Below are 22,597 nucleotides of genomic sequence, written 5' to 3'. Positions count from 1 at the left end.
ATCATTAGGAGAATGATGTGATTGACAAGACCCAATCCTAAGCATAGCACAAGATCGTGTAGTTCGTTTGCTAAAGCTTTTCTAATGTCAAGTATAATTTCCTTAGACCATGAGATTGTGTAACTCCCGGATACCATAGGAATGCTTTGGGTGTACCAAACATCACAACGTAACTGGGTGGCTATAAAGGTGCACTACAGGTATCTCCGAAAGTGTCTATTGCGTTGGCATGAATCGAGACTGGGATTTGTCACTCCGTATGACGGAGAGGTATCTATAGGCCCACTCGGTAAAGCATCATCATAATGAGCTCAATGTGACTAAGTAGTTAGTCACGGGATCATGCATTATGGAACGAGTAAAGTGACTTGCCGGTAACGAGATTGAACAAGGTATTGGGATACCGACGATCGAATCTCGGGCAAGTAACATACCGATTGACAAAGGGAATTGTATACGGGATTGCTTGAATCCTCGATCATGGTTCATCCGATGAGATCATCGTGGAACATGTGGGAGCCAACATGGGTATCTAGATCCCGCTGTTGGTTGTTGACCGGAGAGCTGTCTCGGTCATGTCTAAATGATTCCCGAACCCGTAGGGTCTACACACTTAAGGTTCGGTGACGCTAGAGTTGTTACGGGAAATAGTATGTGGTTACCGAATGTTGTTTGGAGTCCCGGATGAGATCTCGGACGTCATGAGGAGTTCCGGAATGGTCCGGAGGTGAAGATTGATATATGGGAAGTCATCATACGGTCACCAGAAGTGTTCGGGGGTTTGTCGGTATTGTACCGGGACCACCAAAGGGGTTCCGGGGGTCCACCTGCCCCAGAGGGCCCTATGGACTGTATGTGGAAGGGAACCAGCCCCTATGTGGGCTGGGCGCCACCCCCCTAGGGCCAATGCACCTAGGGTTTGGGGGGACCCTAAAGGGGGCGCCCCCTTGGCTTGGGGGGCAAGCCCCCTCCCCTTGGCCGCCGCCCCCCCTCTAGATCTCATCTAGAGGGGAAGGCCCCCTTCCCCCTTCGCCCTATAAATAGAGGGGACGAGGGAGGGCATCCACAACACATCCAAGGCGCTGCCCTCCCCCTCTCCGACACCCCTCCTCCTCCGTTTGAGCTTGGTGAAGCCCTGCCGGAGAACCACTGCTCCACCACCACCACGTTGTCGTGCTGCTGCTGGAGTTGTCTTACCCAACCTCTCTCTCCTCCTTGCTGGATCAAGGCGTGGGAGACGTCACCGGGCTGCACGTGTGTTGAACACGGAGGTGTCGTTATTCGGCGCTTAGATCGGAATCAACCTCGATCTGAATCGCCTCGAGTACGACTCCTTCATCCGCGTTCTTGCAACGCTTTTGTTTTGCAATCTTCAAGGGTATGAAGATGCACTCCCCTCTCTCTTGTTGCTAGTCTCTCCATAGATTGATCTTGCTGATGCGTAGAATTTTTTTAATTTCTGCAACGATCACCAACAAACATCACTGCCCACAACTCCTTTGTGTTCTACTCGTGCATATCATCTACGCATAGACCTGGGTCATGATGCCATTGTTGGGAAACATTGCATGGAAAACAAATATTTTCTACACACACACAAGATCTATCCATGGAGATGCATAGCTATGAGAGGGGGAGAGCACCTACATACCCTTGTAGATCGCTAAGCAGAAGCATTTATCAATGTTGTTGATGTAGTCATAAACCTTTGAGATCTGTTCCGATCAAGCACCGAATGTACAGCACCTCCGCGTTCAGCACACATTCAGCTCGATGACGTCATTGCCTTCTTGATCTAGCAAGAGGGACGAAGTAGTAGATGAGTTCTAGCAGCACGATGGCATGGTGATGGTGGTGGTGAAACTATTCCACAGGTGTCTGTGTCAAAACCGGCGGATCTCGGGTAGGGGGTCCCGATCTGTGCATCTAAGGCTAATGGTAACAGGAGGCAAGGGACACGATGTTTTACCCAGGTTCGGGCCCACTCGATGGAGGTAAAACCCTACTTCCTGCATGATTGATCTTGATGATATGAGTATTACAAGAGTTGATCTACCACGAGATCGTAGAGGCTAAACCCTAGAAGCTAGCCTATGATGATTGTGATTGTGCCTCTAATGACTAAACCCTCCGGTTTATATAGACACCGGAGGGGGCTAGGATTTACACAGAGTCGGTTACAAAGAAGGAAATCTAATATCTGGATCACCAAGCTTGTCTACCACGCAAAGGAGAGTCCCATCCGGACACGGGACAAAGTCTTGAGTCTTGTATCTTCATGGTCCAACAGTCCGGCCAAAGTGTGTAGTCCGGCTGTCCGGATACCCCCTAATCCAGGACTCCCTCAGTAGCCCCTGAACCAGGCTTCAATGATGATGAGTCCGGCGTGTAGATTGTCTTAGGCATTGCAAGGCGGGTTCCATCTTCCGAATACTCCAAAGTAACCCCCGAACACTTAAATCATGTCCGGCTCTCCAAGGCGACTTTCACATACTACCGTAGAGAGAACGATATTCCACAAATATAATCTGCTGACAACTTTAGGTAAAGTGACACGACAAAATGGCTGAGTCACTATTGAATCGTCTTCCCACAGCCAGCTACCGCACATATCGAGGCGGTTTCCTCGGCACGTCTTGTCGAAGCAGAGATCATGTCCCCTTATCACAGGATTCTCATCAATATGGGTACGGGTAACCCAACTGCGCCATCAATCGTGGCGCTGGGGAAATAAGTGATTTTCAATGGGTAAGTGGGGAGGCGCATTGTTTTCGTCGCCTCTATAAAGGGATAAGGATTCTCCATTTTTACCCACGCCTTCTTCCTCCTTCGCTTATCCATTCTTGCCCCCTCGAGCTCCAGCGCCCTAGTTCACACCTTCTCTGCACAGCCAAACATGTCCGGAGCAGGAGGCAAGTGGGTGGCCTCCACCGTCAAGGAGGAGCATATTACGAAGCTCCGGGCAGTCGGATACTTGGCCGCAGATATCGCGCACTGGCTGCCGGATGTAGGGCAGATCATTCCGACTCCGGGACCCCACGAGAGGGTCGTGTTCCTCGCCCACTTCGTCCGTGGACTGGGATTTCCACTTCATCCCTTTGTCTACGGGCTCATGTTTTACTATGGGCTGGACTTCCATGATCTAGCCCCAAATTTCGTCCTCAACATCTCGGCGTTTATCGTCGTGTGCGAGGCCTCCCTCCGCATCAAGCCTCACTTCGGCTTGTGGCTATGAATCTTCTGTGTGAAGCCGAAGATCGTGAGCGGCCAGCAAGCGGAATGCGGAGGCGCCATGGTGGGCAGGATGCCCAATGTTACCTGACTTGATGGCTCCTTCGTGAAGACCACGAAAGGGTGGCAATCGGGGTGGTTCTACATCACCGAGCCACGCAACGCTAACTGGGCGGCGGCCCCCGAATTCCGATCCGGAATTCCCATGCGGCTCACCTCCTGGGAAAAGAAGGGCCTAGCCTGGGGTGAACCTGCGGAGCTGACAGGACTTCAGAACTGCATCCAGAGTAAGATGGACAAGAAAATCAAGCTTGTCAACATGGTCCAGGTCATGCTCGTACACCGAATTCTTCCATGCCAAAGAAAGGCATTTAATATGTGGGAGTTCATTCCGGCCGAACACCAGACACTTCAAGAGCTCTACGGCACGACACACAAGGATTCATGGAAGGTGTTGTTCACGCCACGCGGCTTCCCCATCCGGTGAGTTTTCTGACCATCACCAGATGTAGTTTTCCCAGCATACTCATGGGAGGACTTTAAGTCATCGTGTGTATTTAATCAGGAGTACGTGGTGACGGCAGAGCGGATCGACTGTCCGGCTCCACTGCCAGAAGGTCCGGCGACCGCTCTCCTAACGGAGATGCTAGTCCCGGCGCCTTACAAGGTGCCGGAAAAGAAGGCCGAGAAGAAGGCCCCGGGGACCCGGAAGGGTGTCCGGCGTAAGGTTGTACTGGACGCCTCGTCCAAAGACGATGAGGCATGCTCCTCCCATGAAGGGGAGGAGGAAAACGAAAGGTCCACCCCATCCGGAGAGGCCGAGGGGCCTAAGAGGGCGGCCCAGGGGACCAGGAAGGGTCCCCGGCGCAAGGCCGTCATAGGCTCGTCGTCCGAAGACGATGAGGCAGATTCCTCCCGCAGAGGCGGGGGGAAACACGAGGAAAATCCGCCTCTCCGCACTGAGGAGGAGAAGAAAAGGAAAGATGCCCTGCAGGGGGAGGCTAGGACGACCAAGAAGGGAAAGGCGTCCCTTCCGGATCACTCCACCACGGCTGTCTACAGTGAGGAGGAGTGGCTGCCCAGGGGCAAGCCCCTAGTAAGAATGTAAGTATCCGCACTCTATTGTACTTTGGTGTGACTTAGCTTCATAGTTTGTTATAACGCCGAACACGTATATGCAGTCCGGCCAGGACCCATCCCGAGGTATCCTCTTCGGATGGGTCTTTGAGCGATTCGGCAATGAATTCGCTCCTGACGGCCACTTCCCCTCGGCCTGCGGATGACACAGAGGTGTTGTCCCAAAGAGTCCCAGAGCAGGGGGAGGCGACTCTGGAGATGCCCCAAGGCGAAATTCCAGACGCCGGGCATACGGGGCGTAAGATCCCCTCGGATTATGCCGACAAGAGCCGCAACAAGTTGGGCTCTCAGCTGGACACCGTACCGGAACCTCCAAGGGTTCCGGATTCGGGCAGGCAGCCCCTCGCTAAGGCGGGCGAGCCAATCGTGCCGATGACTTCCATTGCGCCAGAGGCGCCGGATAGTCTGCTGGAAGTGCTTCACGGATCTTCCATGGATCAAGAGCACCGTACTCTTATGAGTGCGGTGATTTAGAAGGTTCGGTCCACCAAGAGCGGACTGACTGAAGCCTGCACCAGCCTCCTGACAGGCTTTAAGGTAAGTAATCAAAAGTGTGTGAAATTATCACCCGATAGACAGTAGCCCCTGATACTCTATTTGGTGTTCGGAAAGAAAAGCCAAATGGAGGGTCAATTTTAATCCGCAGGGGTCTAATAGTATGTGTCTATGTGAATGAGCAGGCAGTGCTGCTTGCCACTACTGCCCGCACAACCGAGGTCAACGGACTCAAACGGGACCTTGAGCAGGCCGAAGAGGAGCTCAACCTCAGAAAGAGGCAGCTTGAAGAGAACCAAGGTGAGTGATACCCCGTTCACATATAATACAGAGGAGAAAAAATTGGTGACGCTAACAAAAAGCATCATGATTTTTTAATAGGGGCCACGACCGAAGTGGCGGCCCTGAAGAAAGCGCTATCCGAGGACGAAGATAAGGCGGCCACGGAGCGCATTGAGCGTGAAAAGCAAGATGCTAGGGTGGGCGAGGTACAGCAAGAGCTCCAAGAGCTCGGCAAGAAGTTTGAGTCCTTGGAGCGTGACTTCAAGACGAAAGAGTCTGAGCTTGCGAAGGCCCTTGTGAGCATAAAAGACACCAAGGCCGAAGCCCAAAAGGCCCAGCAGGAAATCCAGGCGGCCAAGAAGATAGCGGCGGGTAAGACATTCTTTATGAAAAGCAAGCATGTGGAGGAGACATTTCTCTTACTTACCCGAATTCGGAGCTCTCCAGGGGCATTCGCAGATTTGCCACGCAGCATATAGGATGCCGTGGAGTTCTACCGTGCCGAAGAGGGGAGCTCCATGGAGAAGCTGTTCTGGTCCCAGTATGCTGGAGCCGAACACCCAATGCCTCTGAGTGACCAATTGAAGCAATTGGTCGAACTCCACAGGTCGGCCGAAGTGGCTATGAAAGATTTCATAGTCCGGATGTGGCCTGGTGAGCCCCTGCCTGCCAGCTACTTCGGCCTGATAAAACGGATGGTAAATGCCTGTCCACGGCTTGAGGTTATCAAGCGATCCATTTGCATTGAGGGTGCCCGCCCAACCTTTGCCCGTGCGAAGGTGCATTGGGGCAAGATGGATGCGGAGAAGCTGGTGAAGGATGGACCGCCGAAGGGCAAGGTGCATCGCTATCCCAAAAGATATTATGATGGCGTTATGAAAGGCGCTCGCCTCGTGGCCGATGAATGTACCAAGGACACCATCTTTGAGTGAATGTACTCTTGTCGTTTTTGTAATATGAAAACGAATTTGTTTGCGCTATATAGCACTTTGTTGATTTAAAATATTACCTTATGTGCGGCTGTTTATAAAATTCTGAAAGTAGGCCAGTCGTCGGCTTCCGCCCCCACGTAACTAGTACTGGGGTCGTGGAAAACCCAAAACACTCTTTATCCAAATTTTTGGTCCGTGAAGGAGGTGTTTGGCAGTCACACCCTGATTTTCATGCCACTACACTTAAGCTAACAATTATGATAAAATGTGGTTTGACAAAAACTTTTGAGTGTTTTGGACCTTGCCTTGATTGGTTTTTGTCTGCTGTTTGCAAGTGCTCTAAAAATCAAATAAATCCTCCAACTCCTATACTTCATCTCCTTGCTCCAAACTCTTGAACCAATTATCATGCCATGTGTATAGAACATAAAAATAATTTCTTACAAAAATAATTTGGCCAAATAGTATTTTTAAAAATTAGTTTTCCAAAACCCCCTGAATTGAGGTTTGCACTGCAAGTACTTAATTAAGGGCAGTAAAAATCTTTCCAAAAATATATTTGACTCCTATTAGATATAGGATACCCAGAAACCACAAAAATATAATTTTAAAAGTTATTCACCTATTTTATTTAAAGGCTATTTCTTTAGGCCAGAAATGATCTTTAATAGGTTAAAATTATTTTTTATGCTTTAAAAATATTTGGTAAAACCTAGGGAAACTCAGTGGACATATATTGTCCATATATAAGAGTTTCAACACGTGGTCATGTTCAAAATATTGGTTAAATCCCTCAAAAACCCTTTCTGGATATTTCAAGATTTTGAAATATTTACAAAGGAAATATTCTCCAAAAATTCCAAGAAAATTCTAGCATGTCACATATGACATGTTTGATGGTCTTTACAATTATCATGTCATGGAGAATAGTATAACCCCATGAAATCCCCTCAAGACCATTTCTGTCCATTTTGAAGTTTGAGCAACTTTACATTGCCAAACATGTCCAAATGTTCTCAAACCTTGTGAAAATTCTCAAATGGTCTAATCATTCATGTAGACCAAATGGCACAAGTTGGAGAAAATGTTATATTGATCAAAGTGCCCCAAAACCCTTCCTGTCCAGAACCAAATTTGAACAACTCTACATAGCCAAGTGTGTCCTTTTGATCTGAATTTTTGTGAACATGCTCAAATCCCCAAATGATGACACTACACCAAGTGGTGCATCAAGGAGAATGGTTTTGCATGACTAGATCTTGGAAAACCCATTTCTGTTGATTTCTAGGGTTTACAAAAGTTGCACTGTCAACTTTGCCCAAATGAGCTTAAATTTGGTAGAACACACTATTTCTAAGTGCCATTCCATCCTGTTGATTCTCATGGCAATTGGAATTAATTTTCTTGCCCAAACCAACAACAAACACCTTTTGCCATTTTTCCAAAATCATCAATTTGACCTCTTCCACTAATCTCCATGAGCCCAAGTTTTTACCACAGCTGAACCTGATCACCAGCAACCTCCAGTAGCTCCCCCTCTTCCAAAGCTCCATGATTGATGGGGTAAAACCCCATTTCCCCCCCTCTGGACAGCCACTGTTCACCTCTCTCCCCACCTCCCCTCTCATCTAGTAGCTCTCTAGGGCATCCAATGCCACTCCTACCTTGTTTACTGTCCCCCCAAACCCCCAGACAGTATAAGACATGCCCATGGCACTATTAAAATGCCATGGCATGCCATTGACGCGCTCTGGAGCACGCTACAGTGCACTCCCGCACTGTAGCTTGCCCATTCCGAGGCACTCGACGACCTTGGGCGTCGGGTCCGTGTCTCCCGAGGTCGCCTCGACGTCCACGGCATGCTAGCTAGTCGGCCCTTTCCTTCCCCTCTCTCCTTCTCACCCTGCTGAGCTCGCCCGACGCCTCCCAGCTCGGCCAGTGGGCGCACGAGCTCGGGGCCCTCCTGGAGCTCGCCCTGCTCCCTCTCTCCTCTCCTCTCGACCTGGACCACGACCACGAGCACCCCAGGCACGCACCAGAACGCCCTTTTGGCCTCTGGCAACGCCATGGGCCGTGGCCGTGCGCCCCACCTACGACACCTCCCGGCCGCGCCCGTATAAGGCCACCCTCGAGCCTTCTCTTGTCTCCAACTGCTCTCTCTCCCTCCCGTGCACCCCCGGACCAACCCACTCCTCCTCCCGTGCCTTCTCCCTCCTCCTCTGCCGCCATTGCCGCCTCGAACCCCCGCTCAAATTCGAGCCGCCCCGACCTCCCTTCCTCCTCTGAACCGGTCCGTGGCACCCCCAAGCCTCCATGAACCTCCCCAACACCATAGGACCCGTCCTCCGCAGCCAAAGCGGGCGCCACCACCAAGCCCGCCGCCGTCATCCGCTGGACCCAAAGCCCTGCTCAACTCCGAGCATCGGCGCGTGCGTGCAGCACATGGACAGGTGCGCCTCGTCGCGCTGAGTCCACCGGTGTGCCGGCCGCCGCCGGAGGTGGCCCGTGCTACCCGGGGGAGCGCCGGCGCCCACTCGGCCTCCCCTCCCCTGCCTCTGCTCTGTTCGAGCGGGAGGTAGGCGATGGCCTGAGCGCTGGGCCTCGCGCGTCAGCGACCCAGCGGCTGGGCCCGCCATTTAAGTGGAGACGGACCGGGAGAAATGCGCCTCCGACGTCACCCCTCCTCACCCGCGCAAATGAGCCACTGGGCTGGCCCACTGCTAAACTGTGCCCAGTGCGCTGGATAAGGGTAAAGCCCTTTTTCCTTTCCTTTTTCTTTTCCAGATAGCTTCAAAACTCTCTAGATAATTCAAATAGTGTCCAAATTTGATGAATCAAATTTCTACTGACTCCATAAATCAATTCCTAATTAATGGGCCACAGTGGACATTTTTGTTGTTCTTGGTTTTCACTGGACACTTAAAAAAAGGTCATTTATCCACATAAGTCCACTTCAAAAATCCATATTATATTCATTTCAACTCCAAATCCAGTGAAACCAATTTCTAAATGTTTCTAAAATCATGCCTGATTTAATGGGTAATTTTACTCAATTTTATAAAAAGGCATTCTGTAGACAACTTGCAGATCCATTAAATCCCGTGTTCCATCATATCGAAATGTTTAGAAATATCCATTGATCCACTTCCAATGAAATCACCTTGGTCATTCCTCATATGACCAGAGGCATCCTAGAAAAGTCCAACTCACATTTTTTAGAGCACTTTTATTTTTGCCTGGTCGTGTTGCTTATTATGGTTGTTTTCGACAATAGTTGACAAAGTAGACGAAATGCTCGGAGTTGGACCAGAGATATTTGAAGACCTCGAAGACTTTGTTAAAACAGGAAAGCAGCCCTTTGACCATGTCTAAGAAACCCTTTTTATGCATGTCATATGGCACTTTTATTGCTTGCATCGAAGTCATGATAAAATGGTGACCACTTGAGGTGGTTTGCCTCTGTTGCTTTTCTCGTTGACACTTGCATGATGCATGACCCTACCTTTCTATGAGGGTTATGCCAGTGGGAGTAGATAGGATGCTAAAGTAGTGCTACGCAAAAAGGGACGGGAATATGCATGGTGATGGAGATAAAGTATTTTCAAAAGACATTTCGAAAACCCCATCGGGTGCCACTTATGCCCGGGGGAGATGGTGAGTTGGGTATCCACTTGATGACGAAGTGGTGTACTGAGGCAAGTGTGTGTTGTTTTCAAAACGGATTGGTTTAAGTTGCGACCGTTATTCCAACCTTACATGCGCAACCACTCTACCCTTGTATGGGAAAGGGCATTATTGATTACCTAGGCCGATACTAGCTTGGAGCCCGCATTACTAGTGACGGGGGAGAGTTTGTGCTCTCTCTCGGGACGGGGTCGTGCCAGGTAGGGCGACCATGACTGTTTTTACAGGGCACCGGATACACCATTGCGTCCCCTCTCGGATGTTACGATCTCGAGTGAGTCTCGTATGATGTACATCGTGAGGATACGGAACAACGAGTGGACTCCTTGTTAGTGTCATCTAGGGAAAGATAGTGATCGGGTGCTTACCCCGGGTACTTGAGGTATCGCGGGTCGTGGTTGACACGGAAGTTCCCCGGATCTTGTGGGTAAAGTGTGCAACCTCTGCAGAGTGTCAAACTATTCGAATAGCCGTGTCCACGGTCAAGGACAGTTGGGTAACCGCTCTTGGTCTACGTCCACATGTTTACAAACCAGCATGTGTGTTTGGATAAGTGGGAAGATCTACTTGGGTCAAGTCAAAGGACTTGACATGATTGAGTTGGGTTGATGCCCACTCTATTTATGTTGATATCTGTAACATGTCCTCATGGTTACTTGAATTCTCCTGATGCATGTCTTACAAGTTGTTGAACATGTCATTGCACCCAAAACTAGCTTTCTGTAAAAATTTACCTATATCATGCATTGTTGTATCTTGAACCAAAACATGGGTTGCTTGCGAGTACATTTAAAGTACTCATTGGCTTGCCACTGGTTATTTTATTGGCCAGGCATGAAAGAACAGGATATAATGAAGAGTACCTTGGTGACAAAATGCGTGTAGGGTTAAGGCAGATGGCATGGGTCCAAGTTGTTATTGAAGATTTCCACTGCAATGATACACTCAAGACTTGACAATAATGGTCCTACTTGTGTAAAACGGTATGTATGGATGTAAGACTCTTGTTATTCAGCTTCTGTGTGTTCAGTGAGCATTGATCTCTGGGATCACTGTACACGTGCATTCGGTGATCTCGACTTATGAGTCGGGGTCCCCACATTGGCGCAACGAACAAGGCAATCGGACTATGCGGCTTTATAACTCTCACTTAGCCATAAAAGTCTATAATTTTAAATTGTGGCGAAGCCCCTAGAATTCGGAAGGCCGAATTGGGGCGCTATACACGCCTAAATGGGACGAGGCCGACTCCTCGCCTAAAGCAGAAAAAATCTTTAAGGATTTCAAGACCTATCGAACAGTGACCAGCTCTCGCCGCATCATGATAGTCAGTTTTCGGCTTTCTCTACTGAGGTGCTCGTCCGGAAGAACCGGGACACAATCACAGTAGTTCTCCCTGCGCTACCTTAGCTGAACGGAATGTAAGGTACCAAAACAAGGGAGCCGGGCTAACCCAACTATTGACCCAAGACATGATTCGGAGCTGATGCATATAATGCTATAAGTTCGGGGTGCCGCACTGTCGAAAGTATTCGGACTTATCTTGCCGTATTGAGGGGCGCCATGAGAAGCGCCTGGCAAATTGATCGTACCAAAGTGTACGGATGCAATATTAAATAAAAATTTTTAGGAAAAATGTGCAGATAGGAATAATAAGCTGACGTTATATATTATCTCCCATTGATGAATAATACGTCTAAGGGTATGTTTACAATGAATGCGTTAAGCAGAAGTAAATAGGACTATTTGATATGTCCTATCCAAGGGCGGGCCACATGTAGGTATATAAAACAGGTATAACGATCATGAACAGATTCCACCTGGGTATTCCCTTTGTGTGCGAAGCCTTTTGCCTCCTTGGTTTTCCCTCCTGTGAAAGTCCGATAATCCGGCTCTTCTGAAGAGGCTGCCCGAAAGCAGGGTCCTGAAAGATAAAGGGGGTTATTAAAGTATGTTGCGGCTGAACCGCACTGTTGACTGCATCACTATTGTGCCTCCGCCTATGCTAATGGTATTTTGAGTGCGTAATTGTGTATGCGCGGCACGAATGCTGCCTGAATGGGGCTGGGGCAGAGGCCGGACTGCTAGTCGCGCTCTTGGCGTGCCTGGTGATCCTGTTACAGGGTACTCCGGACTCACTTGACGGTGTTCGGGGTTGTTGTCGCCGGATTGGTGGTTTGCCGGAGAAGGCTGCTTTGTACTTCTGCCGCGAGGGCTACAGTATGCTCTTCTGTACGGAGAGAGCGGTCCGTGTTTCCGTTGACTGTTATGACCCCGCGGGGTCTTGGCATCTTGATCTTGAGGTATGCATAGTGTGGTACCGCATTGAATCGAGCGAATGCGGTTCGTCCAAGCAGTGCATGATAACCACTACGGGAAGGGACGATATCAAAGATTAACTCCTCTCTTCGGAAGTTATCCGGAGATCCGAAGACCACTTCCGGTGTTATGGAGCCCGTGCAACGGGATTCTACTCCTGGAATTACACCTTTGAAGGTGGTTTTGGTGGGCTTAATCCTTGAAGGGTCGATGCCCATTTTGTGCACTGTGTCCTGATAAAGCAGGTTCAGGCTACTGCAGCCGTCCATAAGGACTCGCGTGAGGTGGAATCCATCGATGATTGGGTCTAAGACCAATGCGGCTGAACGCCGTGACGGATGCTGGTGGGGTGATCCCTACGATCAAAAGTGATCGGACAGGCTGACCATGGGTTGAACTTTGGGGAGACCGGCTCCATCGCATAGACGTCCCTTAGTGCTCTTTTTTAGTGCTCTTTTTTCACCTGGGGAGGAAATTTCTTTTGTCCTCCCATGTTCGAGCGCCGGGGCTCCTCGTCATCATCGCTGTGCAGCCCCTTGTCCTTGTTCTCGGCATTTATTTTGCCGGCCTGTTTGAACACCCAACAGTCTCTATTAGTGTGGTTTGCTGGCTTATCCGGGGTGCCGTGAATATGGCACGAGCGATCAAGTATGCGGTCCAGACTGGACGGTCCCTGATTGTTTCTTTTGAATGGCTTTTTCTGCTGACCGGATTTTGAGCCATTGAATCCGGCGTTAACTGTCGTGTCTTCAGTGTTGTCGCCATTGTTCTGTCGCTTATGTATGTTGCGCCGTGGCTTGCTGTTATTGTCGCGGACATCTGAAGTGCCGGAATTTATTGGCGTGGTGCTACTGCGGGCCAACCAGCTGTCCTCGCCCGCGCAAAAGCGGGTCATGAGTGTCGTGAGGGCCTCCATGAACTTTGGTTTTTCCTGGCCGAGGTGTCGGGCGAGCCACTCGTCGCGGATATTATGCTTAAAGGCCGCCAGGGCTTCGGCATCCGGACAGTCGACAATTTGGTTCTTTTTGGTTAGGAACCGAGTCCAGAATTTCCTGGCTGACTCTCCGGGCTGTTGGGTAATGTGACTCAAGTCATCAGCATCCGGTGGTCGCACATACGTGCCCTGGAAGTTGTCGAGGAACGTGTCCTCCAGGTTTTCCCAACTGCCGATGGAATTTGCCGGTAGGCTATTTAGCCAGTGTCGGGCCGGTCCTTTGAGTTTAAGGGGAAGATACTTGATGGCGTGTAGGTCGTCACCACGGGCCATGTGAATGTGGAGAAGGAAATCTTCGATCCATACTACGGGGTCCGTTGTGCCATCGTATGATTCGATATTTACAGGTTTAAACCCTTCTGGGAATTCGTGATCCATCACTTCGTCAGTGAAGCAGAGGGGGTGTGCGGCGCCTCTATGCCGGGCTATGTGGCTACGCAGCTTGAATGAGTCTGGTTGGCTATGTTCGGCACGGCCGGACTTGTCGATAGTGTATCTGGCGTGACGATCATCATCACGTGTTGGGGCGCGCCCCCGCGATCTGTAGATCGATCTTGGTTGTCCTGCCTTGTTTTCCAGTATATCTTGCAGGTCCTTCCTATTGCCCCGGGCTGTAGTGTATTGGCGTAGGGGTGCGGGCTGGTATTCGGGCTGATACGCCGTTTTATCCCGGCCACGAGGTGGCCGGTCAGCTGTGTGGCGCTCGAGTCCATATTCCTCGGCTGCCAGGACTTCAGTCCATCTGTCTGTGAGCAGGTCTTGATCAGCTTGGAGCTGCTGCTGCTTCTTTTTCAGGCTCCTTGCAGTGGTCATAAGCCGGCACTTGAAGCGCTCCTGCTCTACGGGGTCCTCAGGCACGCCGAACTCGTCGTCGTCGAGGCTAATCTCGTCTTCGGAGGGGGGCATGTAGTTGTCCTCCTCCGGGTATCCGTCCGTCGCCTGTTTGTCTGGGCTGACCTACCCGTCTTCCTATTCGGCCTGCTCGAAGGCAGGCTGATCGGGGTTGTACTCATCTTCGGCACCATCCGGGTTGTCTTCGTCTCCTATGCCGGTATTGCTGTGGTGGGGCTTAGAGCGGTGACGACGCCCATGCCTTGCTTTCCTCCTTGAGGGGTTGTCCTCCATTGCCTCATCCCCATTGGTTTCTTTCGGAGTGTCCACCATATATATATATATGATGAGGTGGATGTCCAGCGCCCCTTGGGCGGTGGTTCCTGTTCTTCTCCTACATCGTCGTCCACACCGTCGATGTCTTTAGAGTCGAAGTCAAGCACGTCGGTCAAATCATCGATCGTGATAATGAAGTGGGTGGTGGGTGGGCAGCGAATTCCCTCGTCGCCTGCTTCCCACTTGAGCCGGACATAGTTTGGCCAAGAGTCTCCTGACAAAGAGAGAGACTTTAATGAGTTCAGCATGTCGCCAAAGGGCGAGTGCTATCCGTAGCGGTGAACTCCATTACAGGACCCCAACCAGATTCGGCGGGCTCGGGGATGCGCGGACTGGAACCTACAGCCGGACATGAGTCCGGGGGTCCGGTGTCACAGGCTTCCTTGGGGGTGAAGCCGGTGCTCGACTCTGCCGCCGATGAGTGAGCGGCCTCCGGAGCAGGGTCCATCCACCCATCATCGGACGACGCGATCTGCCCCGGATTTAGGTCCGGAGCTCCTGCAGGTGCGATATCTTGAGTATTGTCAGACAGCAGATCTAAGCCATGCTCGTCCTGACTGTTCGGCGCTCCTGGCATAGGCCGGAATCCGTCGAAGATCAAGTCTCCGCGGATATTGATCGTGTAGTTCAAGTTTCCAAACCTGAACTGATGGCCAGGGGCGTAGCTGTGGATCTGCTCCAGATGGCCAAGCGAATTGGCCCGCAGTGCGAAGCCGCCGAACACGAAGATCTGTCCGGGGAGAAAAGTCTCACCCTGGACCGCGTTGTTGTTGATGATTGAAGGAGCCATCGAGCCTTGCATTGATGACACAGAGGAACTCTCAATGAAAGCACCAATGTCGGTGTCAAAACCGGCGGATCTCGGGTAGGGGGTCCCGATCTGTGCGTCTAAGGCTAATGGTAAAAGGAGGCAAGGGACACGATGTTTTACCCAGGTTCGGGCCCTCTCGATGGAGGTAAAACCCTACTTCCTGCTTGATTGATCTTGATGATATTAGTATTACAAGAGTTGATCTACCACGAGATCGTAGAGGCTAAACCCTAGAAGCTAGCCTATGATGATTATGATTGTGCCTCTAAGGACTAAACCCTCCGGTTTATATAGACACTGGAGGGGGCTAGGGTTTACACAGAGTCGGTTACAAAGAAGGAAATCTAATATCCGGATCGCCAAGCTTGTCTTCCACGCAAAGGAGAGTCCCATCCGGACACGGGACGAAGTCTTGAGTCTTGTATCTTCATGGTCCAACACTCCGACCAAAGTGTATAGTCCGGCTGTCCGGATACCCCCTCATCCAGGACTCCCTCAGCAGGGCTTCACCAAGCACAGTGGATTTAGAGCGGAGGATGAACTAGAGGGAGAGGGGGCACCGGCACACGGCTTGGTGAATCATGGTGTGTGGCATCCCCTTCCCTCCTCTCATATATATAGGTGGAGGGGGAGGTGAGGCAGCCTATGGCTCACCACAAGGGGGCCGGCGGCTGCCCTAGGTCTCCTGCCAAGTCACCCCCCTTCCATGCTTTGGTGCGTGGGGGGAAGAAAAGGGGGGCCTGCGGCCCCTAGGGCGCCTTCCCTTCCTTCTTCCTTGTGTGGAGAAAGGTGGGAGGATGCCAGCCCCTCCTCCTTGCTTCCTAGGGCCTGCGCCCAGGAGGTGGGGCGCGCCATCCCCCTTGTGGGCTGGTGTGCTCACCTCCTTTTGGCCTTTTAGGCCAAACATCTCCCCGTGGCCTTATGGAACCCCTTCTGGTGATCTGATAATTATCCGGTGTATTCTAGAACCCTTCCGAAGACCGAATGCTATCATACTATACATCAATCTTTACCTCTGGACAATTCCGGAGCTCCTCGTCATGCCCGTGATCTCATCCAGGACTCCTAACAACATTCAGTCACCAACATACATAACTCATATAGTACTATATCGTCAATGAACTTTTAATTAAGCCTGTGGACCCTACAAGTTTGAGAATGATGTAGACATGACCGAGACGCTTTTCCGGTCAATAACCAATAGCGGGACCTAGATGCCCGTGTTGGTTCCTACATATTCTACGAAGATATTTATCGATCGAACCTTTATGAGAACATATGTAGTTCCCTTTGATTTTCGGTATGTTACTTGGCCGAGACTCAATCGTTAGTATCTCCACACCTAGTTCAATCTCGTTACTGGTAAATTTATTTACTCGTTCCGTAATACATCATCTTGTAACTAACTCCTTAGTCACTTTGCTTGCAAGATTCTTGTGATGTTGTATATATACCGAGAGGGCCCAGAGATACATTTCCATCATACAGAATGACAAATCCTAATATCAATCCATGCCAAATAAATAGCTTTGGAGATACCTATAGAGCACCGTTATGATCACCTAGATATGAAGTGACGTTTGATACACACAAGGCATTCCTCCGGAGTCTGGGAGTTGCATGATCTCATGGTCGAAGGAACATGTATTTGACATTAAGTAAGCTGTAGCAATAAACTGAGCGATCATATGCTACGCTAACAGATGGGTCTTGTCCATCATATCATTCTCCTAATTACGTGATCCCTTTATCAAACGACAACTCATGTCTATGGCCAGGAAACCTTAACCATCATTTGATCAACGAGCTAGTCTAGTAGAGGCTTACTAGGGACTTGGTATTTGTTTATGTATTCACACATGTATTTATTTTCCGATCAATACAATTATAGCATGACTAATAAACCTTCATCATCATTAAGGAAATATAATAATAACCACTTTATTATTGCCTCTCGGGCATATTTCCAACACGGACATCTGGCATTCCCTCAGAAATCCGGCAGAGGAGTACAACAGCGAAGGCCATCAAATGGCCGGACATCCGGCGTCTCGCAAACAGCCGGACATCCGATGCCTACCTCGGCGCATGGGCAGGGCCCGAGGCCCATGTATCCCCCTCTCACTTACCCCTTCGTGGACTTGCCTATATATACTCCACCTCCACCTTCATTCTAGGGTTAGCAATTATGATAGCTCATCTTAGTTGAGCTTTGCTCCTTACCTTCTCTTGTGTGTGTGTGTGTGTGTGTGTGTGTGTGTGTGTGTGTGTGAGAGAGAGAGAGAGAGAGAGAGACCACTCCCATGGAGTCCAAGACCTCCATGTGAGCATGTGAGAAGATCCCGAGGGATTCAAGACCCCCTTTGTGGGAAGGATCTATCTAGATCATCAAGACCCGGTCTCCTCTTAGATTTGGGATGAACTCTACCTTGTATCTTTCCCTTTGATTGTTCATGTCCCTTGTGGATCCATGTGTGTGTTAGTCTAGTGGATGTGTAATTGGACTTGTTCTTGAGTGTTCCTCTTGTGATTTCTCCACGTTCTTCCCCGTGTTTTCCGTGTTCTTCGAGGAACCCCCTCCAATTTGTGAAAAATCGTCCCCTAGGGTTCCACCCTACATCAGCATCCCTGCATCCCTAATTCCATGACGCTTCCTTGCACCCACGGCTCCACATGCGGTTACCTCTACAGAAGTGACCTGACCCGACATAGACATCAATCTGCAATACCTCGCAACCACATGCCCGTGGGAGAAGAATGTCACCACCTACCCGACGCCGCCAGGCAAGCACCACAGCCACCGTGTCACAACATCTCCGCCCGAAAGCTAAGGAGGATGTCGTTGACCGCAACTCAAGTCGCCCCACAGCCCGCACCGACCATAAGGCAGGAACCAGATCTGTCGCTTGGGTCATGCACCCTCCACCACCCTGCAACACCGTCCACTACAACAGCCGACAACCAAGGCGGAGCAGGCCGCTCGCGGCCCATGCCGCCCTCAACCCACGTCGCACGACGGCCCACCGGCGGCAAATCCAGACGGATCTGGCCAGAGGCCGGCCGAATGCTTCCACCTGAGGAAGGAGTCTTCGCAGCCGCCGCACCACCAGCGAGATCTAGGGCGCCGCCACACCACCAGCAAGATCTTGGGCGCCACCGTGCCGCTCACTCGCCTTCGTGCAGCTAGACATCGTGACAACCCAGCCTCTCCACCCACGGAATCATCCCAAGCCAGCCCTTGGATCGAGCAAAGAGGAAAGAGGCCCCGCCGCCACCTACGTCGATCAGGCTTTGCCTGACGGTGCCTCGTGATGGCGATGGGGGAAGGAGTGCCAGGAGGAGAGGGGAGAGAGGCGACGAGCAAGGGTTGCCCCGGGTCGCTCGAGGGGGCGATGCGTGAGAGGACGAGGACGAGCCTAAACCTAGCCACCGGTTCTGTCACCCTTATGAACGCACACACACACCCTACGCCTATAAGCACCTCTGTGATACCGAGTGATCACAACATCTCTACATTTGACGAAGCCACCACATGTATCTTTAGATTTGACGAAGCAACCACATGTGTTTCATAGTCAACGAGAACATCTACCACTAAACAAACATTGTCGTGAAGCTTGAATGCGAGCATCAGTGCCAAGTCTAGGACTTGAATTATGATGGGCTGGTTCCACCACAAAGAACCTGAACATCTGAGCGTTCACAGGATGAAACAGAGTTGCACTTCCTCATTTAAACATACATGCTACAAAAGTTGTATAGATCAAAGTGAGTGTTAAATACTCATCAAATGTTCAGTGCATCCATGTTTATGATCCTGAAATAATCAGGAAACAAAACTAGACTACGATGATATGTCACAGCTATTCCAAAAAGAAAAAGAAAAGAGGCTTACTGGTCAAAAACACTATGCGTGTATGACAGAATATGTACATGATACCTATAATCACTTGCACACTACACATCCCTATACAACCGGCCCCTGCGCATCCCTGTCCTCAATTCATGCTCCATTTCAAAATTAAGATCCTGAATTATGTGCAGCTGTTGCTTGCTGGTACATATTAGATCTGGCAGTCTGTTGTTTGCTTCTTTCTTTCTTCCCAGGAGTTGGAGCAGTGCATGCAGAATGAATTGTGTCCACCCAGGGCAGTATTTGCTACTAGCAGGTGGGATGAGTCGTTAACCAGAAGCGAGCTATACATATCAATCGATGATTTTCTCGCCGGTTGAAAATAAATTCCATATCACAGTTCCAACAAGATAAAGAGTTACAGACAATTTGAAGACATCGTCCCAAGAACCTGCATTTTTGTTTGAAGGATGAGACGTGCAAATTGACAGTGTAATATGTTGCGTAACGTAAAGAGTTTAGGATCAGGGCAGACCGTGCTGCAAGATGTATCCGGTTGCTGCTGTGCCAAATACACCAGCTAGAACCCCAGCTGTGTTGGAGAGACCAAGTAGTACACCCTGCAAGACAGCAAGTTCATCACCTTTTGGTAGCATATTCAGTACGACTTTACGGAACATCTAAGATTATAGTGCACCGAAATATTATGCTATAGTTAGATGATTACGGCGTATCGAGGACCGATATCTTGATGATTCGAGTATAGACCAGACTGAGAAAATGCATCACTTCCCTGACATTTGGAAAAAGATTCAAATATAAAACAGAGTTGCTCTATACGAAGAAAATATTATCAACGACAAGAAGTAAAAGGGAGCCTCACCTGGCTACAAGCCATGCACAAAACTGCCAGTGCTGGTGAATCGATATGGCTCAGTTGACTGAGAAAAAAGGCTGGCCCTAAGAAACCAATTGATTGCATGATCTGCAACAGGTGGACGTGCATAGAGTAACAATATTGATGACATCTTTCTTCAGTACAAGTTCAAAAACTGGATCCTGGTTATATTAGCCCCAGTGAATACATCACTGGGGAATATAAACTCAGAATTTACCTTGCGAACCGTTGTCACTGATGTTCCTCTACTAACAAGTGTGTCTGCAATCCAACCACCAACGTTTGCAGAAATCGCCATTGTTAGCCAGGGAAGGACGCAGAAAAGGCTGGACTCCGTGAGGTTGAATTTCAAAACCTATTTTATATTAAGTTTGTCTTTATAAAGAAAGGGGTTTGCAGTTCATGATGCTCAATTAGGTAACAACGATGTTGATGATACCTGGTTGTAGTACGTAGGCATCCATGTGAGCAAGATAAAAGTTCCCCAGTTATGGCAAAAGTGGCAAGCTATAAGTGCCCAAACCGGCGGTTTTGACAATATTACTCCCCATGGAATTGTTGTAACAGGCTCTCCTGATGTGATTTGACTAATGATAAGCTTCTTTTCTTCAGCACTAATCCCCGGATCCTCAAGCGGAGTACTATAAGCCTTTCAAGATAACAGACAACAAATTCAGACATGATGAAAACAAAATCAGAGAAGTTGCACAGTAATTCACAACACCGAAGTACCTTGGCCGCCCATGTCACGAACCAGACAGTCCCAAGAGAGCCGAAGGAATAGAAGACTGATGGCCACCCAAACTTGTGTATCAGGAATGGCGAAAATGCGAGTCCTGTCACTGACCCTAGGTACATCCCACTATATACAAGAGCCAATGATCTGCTCCTCTCTGATACAGGAACCCATTTTGAAAGTATATTATTCATTGCAGGCATGGCAACCCCCTGTTGCAAGAATTTATATTTTGTCATGTCCATGATGCACCGGTGTATGAAGAACATCAACTACAACTTTGTTTGCCTTTCTTCTCCTATTATATAATTTGGCCCTTCCCTCAGTTGGCTTATTCTCTATGTTTAAAGCAATATTTGAACCTAAGCTCTGGTACCCCTTATTTTATCACACTAACATCACAGCAAATTCAGACAGGACGACAACTAAATCAGAGAAATGCATGCAATGATATCACGTCGGGAAGCAATTGAGCAGTCCAAACACCACACCAAATGGTTAAGTAGTGCAAATTACCAAAGGCAAACTGGAAGATACAGAATGCACCAAATGTTCAACTTCACCATGAAATTAGGAACTGTATTCTATGACTCAAAGTCACAGTGCTACAGTGACGTAGCTTGTACAGTAAGGATGATTATCAATGCTTACCTCTCCAATTCCCATAAAAGCACGCACAACAAGGAGAAATGGCAAGCCTAGCTTTGCCGCCACAGGCGTAAGAGCTGTGGCGACCGACCACCAAATCACCCCGAAACCAAGAACAGTCTTCCCCCCAACTTTGTCTGCCCATATCCCTCCTGCTATCTGCAATGACAATGGTGTTAGATACTACACTCAAGGGGAGGAGTAAATTGCGGATCTTCCATGAATCTTAGATACAAAATGTGTGCACAGTATGAACCAATCAATGGTTGCTCCCCGGCCTGAACCACAGACCTGAGTTAGGAGGTAGCCCCAAAAGAAGGACGACTGGATGAGGCCGACGGTTTGCGGGTTCCAGCCGTACTCCGCGGACATGGGCATGATGGCAATGCTCATGTTTACCTGCAAATTAATAGCAACCATTGCTGGAGGTTCAGTAGCTATGGATGTCGGTGGTGAGGAGTGAGGAGGTGGGGGAAGCAGCCCAGCTAGGGGTGCGCACGTACGCGGTCCATGTTGCAGAGGAGGAAGGCGGAGAAGCAGAGGAAGACAATGGCCCAGCGCTTGGGGAACTGCCCCTGCTCCTCCTCCCCCGGCTCGGCGTCCTCCAGCAGCAGCTTCCTTACCGAGTCCAGCAGATCCACGCCGCTGCCCTCCACCTGTTCGGCATCCGCGTGCAGCGGCTTATCCCCGTCCCTGCGCGATGGCGGGGTGTCCGGCTGGACGTCTGCCCCACGGAGCGCTCGCCTCCGGACTCTAACGCGAACTCCGTTGTTCGCGAGGAGCCCTGGCCCGGTTCTCTGGGACGGCGAGCCGCCGTCGACGAAGCAGCGGTGCGACGGCGGGCCGCCGCTCCGGCACTGGGCGGAGAGGGAGAGCGGGAGCAGGCGGAGCATGGCGCCTGTCCTCGCCTTACCCTGTGCACGGACGTGGCTTCTCGCTTGCGTGCTCGATCGGCTCGGCGCAGATGCTAGCTAGCTAGATTTTTGACTCCCCAGCCTCCTCTGGCGAGCTGGAGTCGACGATGGGTGCGAGGGAAGCGTCGAAGTGGCCATCGTGCGCACCTGGGGAAGACGAATGGCTCTCGTTGGTCGACCACCTCGACGGGACGATTGTGTCTGGCTATAGGCTATCTGCGCACCGCAGCTCGCCATCTGGACTCTAACGTGGCATGCCATGCATGTATCACCTCATCTGCGTTGCATTTCTTCACAGGGACACTTTTTAGAGGGACTATGTAGGTGCCCGTGCGTTGTCACGAAGTCAAAAGAAAAATCAACACAATATCTCCTTCAAGTTTATACAATATCTTCTTCAAGTTTATGCCTAGCTTAAATGAAAAGCGTAATCGAGTAGTTCATGAACTAGCAAGGTGGGGAGCTCGCGTCATACTCAACACTATGGAGATGTCTC

At 50.0% G+C, this 22,597-nt stretch overlaps 1 protein-coding gene across 1 annotated transcript; it reads right to left on the bottom strand.

The window, feature by feature from the left end:
- Positions 1 to 18,757: 18,757 nt before the first annotated feature.
- On the bottom strand, positions 18,758 to 22,279 carry LOC119275884 (probable anion transporter 1, chloroplastic). The gene is made up of 10 exons (XM_037556818.1): positions 21,691 to 22,279; positions 21,479 to 21,586; positions 21,191 to 21,346; positions 20,536 to 20,751; positions 20,243 to 20,452; positions 20,021 to 20,158; positions 19,789 to 19,890; positions 19,633 to 19,698; positions 19,441 to 19,525; positions 18,758 to 19,356 (listed from the first exon to the last, which is right to left on the bottom strand). Exons 1-10 carry the CDS (start codon positions 22,078 to 22,080, stop codon positions 19,259 to 19,261), a joined length of 1,569 nt encoding a protein of 522 aa, XP_037412715.1. The 5' UTR covers positions 22,081 to 22,279; the 3' UTR covers positions 18,758 to 19,258.
- Positions 22,280 to 22,597: the final 318 nt, after the last annotated feature.

The sequence above is a fragment of the Triticum dicoccoides genome, chromosome 3B (assembly GCF_002162155.2).
Source record: "Triticum dicoccoides isolate Atlit2015 ecotype Zavitan chromosome 3B, WEW_v2.0, whole genome shotgun sequence".
Classification (NCBI taxonomy): Eukaryota; Viridiplantae; Streptophyta; class Magnoliopsida; order Poales; family Poaceae; genus Triticum; species Triticum dicoccoides.
Note: the sequence above shows the minus strand (reverse complement) of the source record. Positions and strands in the feature narration are given on the sequence as shown.

What these genes read in the sequence shown, in the direction of transcription:
- LOC119275884 (XM_037556818.1), bottom strand. Translation starts at nt 22,080, where the DNA reads ATGCTCCGCCTGCTCCCGCTCTCCCTCTCCGCCCAGTGCCGGAGCGGC. An exon ending in GGGGCTACCTCCTAACTCAG is followed by an intron (nt 21,347 to 21,478) that starts GTCTGTGGTTCA and finishes TTGTCATTGCAG; the next exon opens with ATAGCAGGAGGGATATGGGC. An exon ending in TCGTGACATGGGCGGCCAAG is followed by an intron (nt 20,453 to 20,535) that starts GTACTTCGGTGT and finishes TTATCTTGAAAG; the next exon opens with GCTTATAGTACTCCGCTTGA.